The 12207-nt window shown below is 34.2% G+C and overlaps 1 protein-coding gene across 1 annotated transcript in view; it reads left to right on the forward strand.

Annotated features, from left to right (window-relative positions):
• ETNK1 (ethanolamine kinase 1) overlaps positions 1 to 12207 on the forward strand; it is a 54840-nt gene that overhangs the window by 21434 nt on the left and 21199 nt on the right. Inside the window, exons 3-4 of the mRNA XM_027541532.1 lie at positions 4165 to 4305; positions 9226 to 9368. Of these exons, the coding sequence (XP_027397333.1) occupies positions 4165 to 4305; positions 9226 to 9368 (284 nt within the window). The remainder of the gene's footprint in view (positions 1 to 4164; positions 4306 to 9225; positions 9369 to 12207) is intronic.

Genomic DNA, 12207 nt, shown 5'->3' on the forward strand with positions numbered 1-12207 from the left:
AATTTTGCTCTTGTTGGTTGGTAATTAATAGTTTGTTTTCCATTTGAGTAGATATGTATCTCATTATGTAACAGTATTTTTAAAATTTCATATAAAATAATTTTTATAATTTCACTTGTAATTTCAGAAATTTACTCAAAGATGAAAATAGTTGCTGATTTTTGATAAAAATCAGTATCATTTGGAAAACTTTGCCTCTTTTAGTCCATAGATCATGTATATTTAATATTTCTATTATGACTAGTAGGAAATTGTTATGAGATGGGAAGTTAGTTTACAGGAGCCTTGTATATGAATATGAATGTGAAATTCCTATTGTCATTATTGAACTTAAATCTCTAAACTGAGTGGACGTTTATGTAAATTTTTTTCGTTTATTCACAGACATCCCCTCTTAGATTTGAAGGAGAGATTTTAAGATTACACGAGTAATTTGGCTTTCCTTCTAAGAACCCAGAGACTCAGAGAAATGCATTGATTTGCTAATTCCATGCAGTGTTAGTGCAGTATACTGTAGTGGAAAGACCTTGGCCTTTGCATCACATAATCAGTTCAAATCCTGGACCAGCTCCAGTTAGCCGTCTTTCTGCCCCAAAAGTCAAGATTCTCACAATTAGTAGGTGCTTTTTCTCATAGCAGCTGTTCAACAGATTCTGTTAACATGTAAGAGCCCTTTGGAGTTATGACCATTCTATTTACCGTAGAATTGTCATTTCAGTCACTCGTAGCTGAATAACTTGTATTTGGAGAACTTCTGAAACTACATTTTGTGGTTTTCAAATCAGAGTCTCATATAAACTCTGGGGTAAAACAATGAAAAATGACATTATTATTTATTTTTAAAACAGCAAATAAAAATTTGTTGGTATTAAGTATCTATTCTAATATGTGACCCTTCTCTGGAATCATTGGTCTCATTTGTTGGGTAAACAGTTTTAGGTCATAATGTTGTGTTGATGTAGATTTCTCCTTGAGTTATGTAACATGGATTACTTTTCTTCAGACCTCTTGTCCCAACTCCCTCTCTTGAAGTTTAAAACCAGTTTACGTATACGTGTATGCACGTGGATATAAATATATATGTGTGTTTATTTGCACTTTGTTTTAACTATCACTTGGTTTTTTAATGAAGTTTCTTAGTGCTTAAAGTGCTATATGTTTATTTATAGCACTTTTATGGGCCTAGCTTTTTAATGCAAATACTGTATGAGAGATTGATAATAAAAATAGATTTTTTATTCTGTATTCTTATAGAATATGTGGTCTTAAGATCATTCAGGCAATAATTATTGATAAAAAATGATTATTTGGTAATTTGAGAGGTATGAACCAAAACACACATACCTAAAAAGATCACGGATTTTAATATTTTGGTAATGCATTAGGATTCTTTTTTTTTTTTCATCAAAATACGATTTATTCTTCTCATGGTTGCATACTTAGTTTTATTCTCAAATCAGCAAAGTTTTCCATCTTAGACAAGAATGCAGTGCCTTAAAGGCAAAAGATATTCTCAGATAAGATACCTTTTGCCTCTCCTTTTAAATAACTTCAGCATCCGTAGATAGAATTGTAACTTAATCATCAAGATAAAGGCCAAAATCAAGTATTACTCAGTTACAGTGAAACCTCATCATACTTATTTTTCAGAATAGAAAACAGTAGAAGGAGAAAAATATTGAATGTCTCACAAGAAGAAAAATATTGAATGTGTCAGACATGACACTTGCAACGTCTTTAGGCCGAGGAACTGGCTGGATGTGATCTACATGTAATCTTTAAGCTTCAGATTAACAATATTAGGAAGTTTCTCTTTAAAAATTTAGGTAGGTTAAAGAACAGCATTACAAATACTTTTTTACTCATTTTTAATTCGATAGTAAAATCCAGTAGTGCTCTGAAGACAAGAGAAACTGACCAATTTCTGTATCTGGGTACAGGAGAGAATCAATAGGGAAACAGTGAATTCAGTTACAGCATTGTGCATCAAAGACAGATCTGTGAGGGCTGTGTCCCATAGACTTCATTTTGTTGCTTCAAGTGCTGTCAGACCAGTTACAATTTTCTGCTTCTTACAAGCATTGAGCATTACCCCCACTGTGAAATATTTTTCAGATCATCGAATATCAAAATAGATGTGATCAGCTGAATTATAATCATCTAAATGGAAAGATGAAGAATATAAGTCAATTGCTTGGTTCTTTAAAGCTATGTTCTTTCAAACAAAGCATTGAATATTTCTTGTAGTAAAACTGGAACTCACTTGCAGTAATGTCTAAACACTTCTGAGCTGCATCAGGACTCTTATTGAGGATAATAATATGAAAATTCAGACTGGCTCAAAGAAGAAGGAATTTGTTGGTGTCTATATCTGAGAATACTAAGTTCAAGCATGGGTGGATCCAGGGGCTCTAATAGTGTCTGTCATGAGGAGTGTTGCTATCTATTTTACTGTATGCTAGCTTTTTTTTTCTGGCAAACTTTTCTGAAGAGTGACAGTTACAATTACTTGCCGTTGCAGACTTATCTAATCAATTTGCACAGTGTGCGTGTGTGTGTGTGTGTGTGTGTGAGGGTGTGTTCCTCTTTTTCTGATGGCTTCACCCAAAGTCAGTAGCTTCCGTAGAAGTCTTGGGATCAAATCCTTTTAGCCTGGGCTTGGGTAATATACCCTGAACAAATCACTCTGGCATGCAGAATGGAGTGCTCTGGGCAAGTCTGTGTCATCTCTTCACTCCTGAAGTTAGTGGTGCAGCTGGGATAGGGGGTTAGGATGGAGATCAGCTCTGAAGGAACCACATGAACTAAAAGTGAGAGGGATGGAAGTTTTTCCAAAGGAAAATCAGGAATCTTATTAAAAACTAAGTAGATAAGAATATTCATTGTAGTATAAAAACATAATAAAACTGTGTTATTTTATCACAGATTGGTGAGCTATAACTACAGTACTAGATTCCGTGTGTGTTTAAAGTGATTTTTGCGTATTCACGGCATCTGAGAAGCTTCTAAAATACCTTGATGCCGTGGCTGCACCCCAAACCATTTAATTTCTGGGGTAATACCCAGGCTTTTTTTTTTTTTTCTTTTTTTTTTAAGTTTCCAAAGATCCATTTTAGTACATAGGCCAGCTAATGTTTGTTAACATAAGATATAGAAATTAAGTCGTAGAACCTGTTAATCTGCCCACTTACCTCTTTACCTTAGTCTCTTTTGCCCTTTAACCTCAGTGACTTCAAAAGCAGAATTGGAACATTAAGTCAGTACTTCTCAAATTACACAGTGAATTGGAATCACCTGGAAATCTTGTTTAAAATGCAAGTGCTAGGGTGTACCCCTAGAGTTTGTGATTCAGTAGATGCAGGGTAGAACTTCAGAAATTCCTTGGTGGTGCTGTATTGTAAGTCCTAGGACTTTACTTTGAGGGATGTTACATTAGATTGTAATGTTGAAGATTTGCCAGTTTTAAGTTCTTTTTTTGTAGATTATTGTTGTCACTTTTCTATCTACTGTTCTATGGACTGAATGTTAATTTAGTTCTTATTTCTATGTAGTATGCTTATTCCTCCATTAGCATTTGCTGTACTAGGTTCTACAGATAAAAAGATAGTGTGGACATAAATACACACAGCTTCAAATTATTTTGTCATTATATCAAGATTGATTGACATCATAAAATCCTAACATTTGTTCAGAGAATTTGTCAACACCCCCCCTTCAGAAATTAACTCATAAAACCTTTTTATCTGCCCATTTACCTTTTAGTCCTCTTTGCCCTTTAACTTCAGTGACTTCAAAGGCTCAAAATTAAAATGACTCATTATAATTTAAATGTATTGGTAATTAATGTCTAATATGTGCCTTGAAATCATTTATAGTTGTGTATTCTTCTGGTTGCTGACATTGTATAATCAAAATAGGCTGCCACTCAATCCCTTTGGACTATAATTGCTTTATTAATTTTAGGTATTTCTTCCTACTTATGTATTAAATGTTTACCTTTTCTAATGAGAGTTGACTTGCCATATTATTTTGAATCTTATGTAAGGTAAAAAGAAATCATGTTACATGATAAAAGCATCCTAATTATTTTAGTTTACCTTTGAGTAAATATGAACTGTATGGTGCATAACACTTTCCTTTTTATGCTGTTTTGTTTTTAAACAGGCTAATAGCTCGTCAGCTTGCTAAAATCCATGCTATTCATGCACACAATGGCTGGATTCCCAAATCTAACCTGTGGCTAAAGATGGGAAAATATTTCTCTCTCATTCCCACAGGATTTGCAGATGAAGACATTAATAAAAGGTAGAATTACTTTTTTCATTTGAAATTATGTTTTACATTGTTTTGCTACATATATAGGGTTTCGAAGATAACTGTAAGGTGTGTAAAATCTGATTTTGTTTATCTCTTTGTATTTAAGTAAAATAAACATTAATTCATTTGACTCTGAGAAGGCACTACAGAAATCTGCTTTCTTCCCTAGTCAGCTCAAAAAAAAAAAAAAAAAAAAAAAAAAATCAGTGCCTATAAAAGTGGGGAAGTGGGGAGCCAAGAAACAAATATAGAACATTTATTTGGCAGTAAACATAATATAAAGGTTACTGTTATTGGGTATATTTTTTATAGTGTGAATTGACCATAGAGACCTTTTTAAAGCAATTCTTTCTGTTCCAAGGAAGGCTGCTTTGAATGGGCCTAGAGATCTACACTGGGGCAGTGTAGTCATATTGAAGTGTGAAAAGGTTTGGGTTGTGTTAGTTTATTGTGACTTTTAAAGTCTCATATAATGAGATTGAAAATTCTTTTACTGGAGTCTCAGATTTTGTAGGACTTCAGGTTCAGAGTAACTAAGATATTTCATTTCCTATAAAGATAAATGTGTAAATCAGAATTTAGAATCTAAATTATATAAACAAGTTTTTTCCTTCCAGTTTTATTGAGATATAATTGACACACAGCACTGAATAAGTTTTAAGATATACAGCATAATGATTTGACTTATATATGTTATGAAATTATTACTGCAATAAGTTTAGTGAACATCTGTCATAATAAAGACATAGAAAAAAAATTTTTTTCCTTGTGGTGAGAACTCTTAGGTTTTACTCTCTTAACAACTTCCGTGTATAACGTACAGCAATGTTAAGCGGGCCAGGCTGGCTCTCTGGTGGGCAGAACTGGGTCTGGGGTCGGTGGTTGTGGGGCTACAGATCCTCAGTCTAGTGTGGGCCTCTGGTGGACAGGGCGCAGATCCTGGAACTTCCTGGGCCTAGAGCTGGTCTGCTGTGGGGTGGAGTCAGGTCCCAGGGTCTCTGGCTACAGGACCCTGAGGTTCCTCAGAGTAGGTGTCAGGACCTCCAGTGGGCAGGGCTGGTTCAAGCACAGCTGGCTTTGGGGTCCAGGGTGTCCTGGAAGCTGGTATCAGCTTGCTGGTGGGTGGGGCAAGATCCCTGGATGGCTGCGGTAGGGGCCCAAGGTGTCCTAAAACTTTAGCAGCTAGAGTGGGGCTGGGTCCTGGTGCCAGTGAGCTAGAGGGAGGATTCCATAGTGGGGCTTGCCAGGACCAGTGTCTTCTTGGTAGAATGAGCTCCCAGAATGGCTGCTGCTAGTGCCTGTGAGCCCAGGGAGAGCTTCATTTGCTTCTTGCCTCTCCAGGAGGCTCTTGAAGATCAGCAGGTGGGTGTGACCCAGGCTCCTTTCAGATTACTGCTTCTGCCTTGGATCCCAGAGTATGTGGGATATTGTATGTGCCCTTTAAGAGTGGAATCTCTGTTTCCCACAGCCCTCTGGTTCTCCTGAAAGTGTGCCCTTAAAAAGCCAAATGTTCTAGGAGCCAGCCTTCCCAGTGTAGGATTCCTGGGCTAGGGAGCCAGGTATGGAGCTTGTCTTCTCTCCATGTGGAGAACCTCTGCAATTGTAATTATTATCCTCCCATTTGTGGGTTGCCCACCCAGGGTTGTGGGTCTTCACTGTGCTGCATCTCTGCCCCTTCTACTTGTCTTACTGTGGCTTCTCCATTCTACCTTTGAAAAATCTTTTGTGCTAGTCTTCTGGTCTTTGTCCTCATTAGTAGCTCTGTCGGTAGTTGTAATTTTGATGTGCCCGCTGGAGCAGGTGAGCTCAGTCTTCCTACTTAACCATCTTGAATGCTCCTAACAAAGAGAGCGCAGTCCTGCTGGGACCCTCTGAAACAGTCTGTGACACATGCCTCAGAAACTACACCGAGCATGTTTTTCCATAATGTTATTAATACTAGTACAGAAATTGCAAATCTTGCTTTGTCTTTATATCTAGAATGTACATGAAGACTTCCGCTTTTGTATTCAGGAAGTCTTTAAGAATGACAGAGGTAAGCAGGACCTGTGGATTTTTTTTTCTTGTTTTATTTTTTATAATTCATTAGGAAAAAATTAAAGTTGATTATTTCGAAAGATTAGTTTGACTCACTGTGTGTGTGCTTTGTTTGCGCACAGTTTGTCAGACTCTGAAAGGACAGGGATATGATACCCTGTAAACTGGGGTAGACAGACCTCTGAAAGTGTGTCCATGGTGCTGGATACTCAGACAGTGATCACATAAAAACAAAAAGAATCCACCTTCGAAATAACAATTTTATTGAAAGGTTTCAGGAAAAAAATCACTTTAAAATAATGAAGCTGGCAGTGGTTCAGTGTTGAGAGGCAGTATGATATTGTATGGATTAAGAGTACAAGGCTCTGGAGCCAGACTACCTGGGATCAAATCTCAGTTCTGCTGTGTAACCCTGGACAAAGTACCTGTTTCCTTTTCTGTAAAATGGAAATAACAAGGGTAAGATGTTTACGTTTTAGGGATTTTGTGAGGATTGAGTCAGTATATACACATATCTTAGAACAGTGCTTGTACATTTAAGTGCTAAATAAATGTTAGCTGCTATTTTAAAAATTATTATTCAGAGGTTACTTTAAATTCTTGAGGTTAGTGATAAATCTGGAGATGCCCTATGGTAGATAACAAAAGATCCTTGCCCCAGTAGAAAATACACAACTTAAGTATTAAAAATAGTTAATATTAAAAATATTTTTCATATTTCCTTTCATTCCTTTTTGTCTGTACATGATTGTGATTATGTTAATAATCCTTTGAGTCCTATTTTTCCATTCAACTCGGTACTTTTAAAATAAATTCTTGAATAATTACACCATTTTAAAAAGCGCATATACTGATCTCTGTTGGAAGCTATGTGTAGAAGAGAATGCAGCAGTTGGGAGAACAGTGAATAGGCAGATTCATTAAAGTAAACTGTGATACAGACTGTTTATTGTATTGTAAAATGAAAGGGGTAATCTGAGAGACTGTATAGAGAAAGAATGAAGAGAACTTGTCTTGAAGTTTTAGGGAAGAAGAGGAGGAACAGCAATTTTGTAAGCCTGATGGTGCTATTGAGGAATTAATAGCAGCACACTATTTTTGTTCCATTGTATTTTTATTATTACAAATATGGCACAATAAATAGTACAGAAAAGAGTACAGAATAAAAAGCCATAATCGCCAATCCTTCTTGTCAAACTAACTCTCATCCTTCCAGTCTAACTACTGAGGCAATTCTCTGTAAAGATGAATATTCTATGATATCGTTATCATATGATAGTTTCATAATGTTTATATGATTGATGATTATCATATAATAATGAGTTGATTTGTCAGCAATAGATAATATCTGCATGCATGTGTGCAAAGTCACTTCAGTCATGTCTCTCTCTGCGACCCCGTAGACTGTAGCCTTCTCTATCCATGGGATTCTCCAGGCAAGAATACTGGAGTGGGTTGCCATTTCTTCCTCCAGGAGATCTTCCCAAGTCTCCTGCAGCTCTTGCACTGCAGGTGGATTCTTTACTGCTGAGCCACCTGGAAGCCCAAATATATCTGTTGACTTTCAAATGTGACTTTAACTAATTTATTCTACATTCACCCTTCCAAGCTTGAGATAGATGTTTTAGTTCTTTAATAGGCTGTCTTTGTGACTTTAAATACTTAAACTTCTTTTTATTAAACCATGTGTCTTGGTTTCTCCCATCTGTAAAATGGAGATAAATATAAAACATTGAGAAGAATAGTGTTAGTAAATGTCAGCTGTTAGACATGTATATTCTTCCCTCGCCCTGTTTTGTACTGATACACTTTTTACTTTTATGCTGTGCATTTAAGGTGTCTTGTTCAGTTGCTTTTTATTCATACTAAAGTTGTTTATCATGGATTTTCTTTATTCTAATCTTAGAATAATTGGCCTGTTTTAATTCAGAAGTCTACATTTAAATGGAAAGAACTTATTAAAAATAGATTTTTTGTTACTTATTGAAATACCGAATTACTATGTTGTACACCAGGAAGTAACAATATTGTAGGTCATTTATATTTCAAAAACAAACAAACTAACTCAGACAAAAAGAGATCAGATCTGTGATTACCAAAGGTGGGATGTGGGGAAGGGGGAATTGGATGAAAGTAGGCAAAAATTTCAAACTTCCAGATATGAAATAAATAAGCACTGCTGCTGCTAAGTCGCTTCAGTTGTGTCCGACTCTGTGTGACCCCATAGACGGCAGCCCACCAGGCTCCCCTGTCCCTGGGATTCTCCAGGCAAGAACACTGGAGTGGGTTGCCATTTCCTTCTCCAGTGCGTGAAAGTGGAAAGTGAAAGTGAAGTCGCTCAGTCGTGTCCGACTCTAGCGACCGCATGGACTGCGGCCCACCAGGCTTCTCCATCCATGGGATTTTCCAGGCAAGAGTACTAGAGTGGGGTGCCATTGCCTTCTCTGAAATAAGCACTAGGGATGTAATATACAACATGGTAAAGTAACATTGCTGTGTTATATATGAAAGTTGTTATATTGTTATAACAACTTTTGTTATATTGTTACATTGTTATATATGAAAGTTGTTAAGAACATGAGTTCCTTAAGAGAAAAATATTTCTTTTTATTTTATATCTGTATGAGATGATGGATACTTAACTAACCTTATTGTAGTAATCATTTCATTATGTATGTAAGTCAAATTTAATTTTGTACACCTTGTATAATGCTGTGTGTGTCAGTTATATCTTAAAACTGAAAGGAAAAAATTCAAGTTATATATGACCAAAAAGAAAAAAAAAGGTTTTATTCCTTAGGGAAACTTAAAAAAACATGTTGTCATTAATATAAACAAGATGTAACTTTTTTTTTTTTTTTTAACTGAAAGGTTCTTAAGTGATATCCCAAGCTCTCAGATTCTTCAGGAAGAAATGACTTGGATGAAGAAGATTCTTTCCAACCTGGGCTCACCTGTTGTGCTTTGCCATAATGACCTGTTGTGTAAGAATATAATCTACAATGAGAAACAAGGTAGGTATCTGACTTTAGCAGTAAGTAAAGTTTTTTTTTCTTTGTGTTTATAACAGTCCTTTGATCTTTGTATCAATCAATATAATTCAAATGTAAGGGTTAAAAACATGTATGAAGACTGAAGTGTTTTCTTTTGGTTACAAAGTCATGGTAACTGTGCTATATTAGGAATATTCTGCATAGTTGTATAAAATATGTTTCTTAGAATTGGTTTATTAGAAATAGTTTTTGGTTTCTGTTAGAGTTTTAAGTGAAAAATGATGACATGACTGTTTATAAATTTAATTGTAAATATTTGATAATTCGTGGTTTGAAAATGCACCTGCTTGTAATGAGGGTTATTGAAAAACCAACTTGACATTGCACTGTTTTATAAATATAGAAATATTCTGAGTGTTGGGGGGGGACAGAGTATTAAACACAAATGTATCCAGGTTTCCTATTACCTGTTTATTTTACTGACTTGTTAGATATTTTGATGCTAAGGAAATAAGCCACAGATGGAGGAAATTTTATTTTGTAGTTGCTGAAATTTTATCTACTGAAGTAATAATCAAGACACTTTAGTAAATTGTCTTAACATTTTTTGAGGAGGACAGAGATACTTTTTGGTGAAATGTTTTTGGGGATTGTTTTTATCTTGTTGTATTCAAATTCTCTAATGTTTTCATATTTAAGAAACACATGATTGTATAATATTATTGGATAAAGTGGTTTGAGGTTTGGTTGCTAAAATGGTAGATGCCCTTCAAGACACAATTTTGTGTTAAAAGACACAATTTTGGTTGAAAGATTAGTGTTAATTCAAAAAGTCTGTCTGAAACTTTGAAGCTATTGCATTTTGTAGGAAACTAGTTTTGAAGATAAATATTACAGTTGGAAGATTATTTTGAATTACAAGTGTGCTTTTTGAAGATACTGAAGCCAAAGAATTCTGATTAAGTGGTCATATTATGTCAAATTATTATTTATGACCATTCTTATCAAATTATAAGTTGAGACTGTTCTAATGCAAAAGCTTGTAATATTTATAACTGACTTCAACTTGAAAAACAAAGAACACTGTCAAGAATGGTAGACTGAAGCACATATTTTCAAAAACATGCTTAAGTCCCTTTTATATTTGATATTTTAATCTAGATTAGAGAGTCTAAAAAAGTTTTGAGCTAACATCTCTATTTTGAATGTCTTGAAGTCTGTGGAATAATTTTTTTAAAAACTTCCAGTGTATCCTACAACATTAAGTACTTGACAGTGTCCTTTAATTTATTGTTATCCATTTATTACCTATAGTTGTTACAGTATATATGTACTACATTGTATAATAGTAACCAAATCTCAATGCCATTTGTGAAACAAGAATATTAGTTATTCATTAAAGTGATGTATTATCTTTTAAGTTCAGTGCAAGACCTAATAACACATTATATTATATAATGGAATTTCAAGTAAGGGCCTTCATCTTACATTTGAAGTGGACACTCAGCTTTATTTTTAACTGCAAGTTAATTAAGAGAATCTGTTATTTCCTTTGGAATATAATTTTAACTTTTTACATTTTTATTTTATAAGTTTCTTTTGCATATTCATTTCACCAAACAAACGTAATTTATATCTAAAATAAAAGGGACCAAAAAAATCAGATTACTATGTTTTAGGTATAAAACATGAATTTTTGCTTTTTTATTTAACTAGTTGGCTATCTGAACTGCTGATTAGTGATATGAAAAGTTCTCCTATTTTCAAATAAAATATTTATGCTTCATCCTGGCTTTAAAAGTTCAAACTTCTTGTCATTCTTTGTTTTACCAGGAGTTACCTAAATCATACTTTTGTGTCTAATTTTTCTTCCTGACATTGAAGAATAAAACTCACAGTTTAACAAGTGTAAATATGTTGATACAGTTTTAGAGTTTGCCCTTCAGTCATAGGAGTCTATTATGTACTATTTGTTTCTTCTTGTCTTTGTGGTTATGTTTGTGTGTTAGTTATGAAAATATTATGTTATATTTTCTTACAATGTTTTTTTTTTTTCTTCTTACCAATGGTTTTATACTATTCATTAGGAAGGCTACTTCTGCGGCAGCCATTAAAAAAATCAATTTCTATGTGATTAGTTGATACATAAGCATTAAGAAAACATGTTTGGAATGTTGTTCAGGTAAAATCTGAAACTCATGAAAATGTGGCAAGAAGCTTGTTTTTATTTTTTATTATCTTATCCTGCTATTATCTTACTTGTTTTGAATTAGGAGCTAATGGTTTTGAAGTAATGTGGTTATGACATATTGTCTTTAGTTATAAGGAGAAGTAACTTGCCTCATACTTTTAAAAAAGGTAAATTATATAAATTTAGTGAATTTAATAAGCAAAGAATATATGTATTTGAGCTGTAGCATAGCATTAGTACTTACAATGGTACTCTCAGGAGGTTCATTGAAATTAGAAACATACACTGCAGAGTTCTTTAACTTACTGCTTTGTAGCATCTGAAATCCCAAGTTTTAAGTCTTTCAGAATTAAAATGGTTTCTACATAGAATAAATGATTAAATTACATATTATGTTCACAAATGTGTTTGATTTGTTATCACTTGTTAAGTCGTTCATGTGATTTGAGCTCAGGGCTTCACCATTTTGTACCCACCTATTGATATATATAAAGTAATAAGATATAGTGTATTTCAGACCCTTAATTTCTTGAAAGTACAAATTTTAAACTTCATGAATGTATATTGGATCATCTTGGTCTCTGCATGTACTTTTCAGCTATAATAACTTAGATTTGTATATAGTATAACTAGATTAAAAATCTCTTAAGTAACTCTTATCAGGAGATA

Source organism: Bos indicus x Bos taurus, chromosome 5 (assembly GCF_003369695.1).
Source record: "Bos indicus x Bos taurus breed Angus x Brahman F1 hybrid chromosome 5, Bos_hybrid_MaternalHap_v2.0, whole genome shotgun sequence".
In the NCBI taxonomy this organism is placed as follows: Eukaryota; Metazoa; Chordata; class Mammalia; order Artiodactyla; family Bovidae; genus Bos; species Bos indicus x Bos taurus.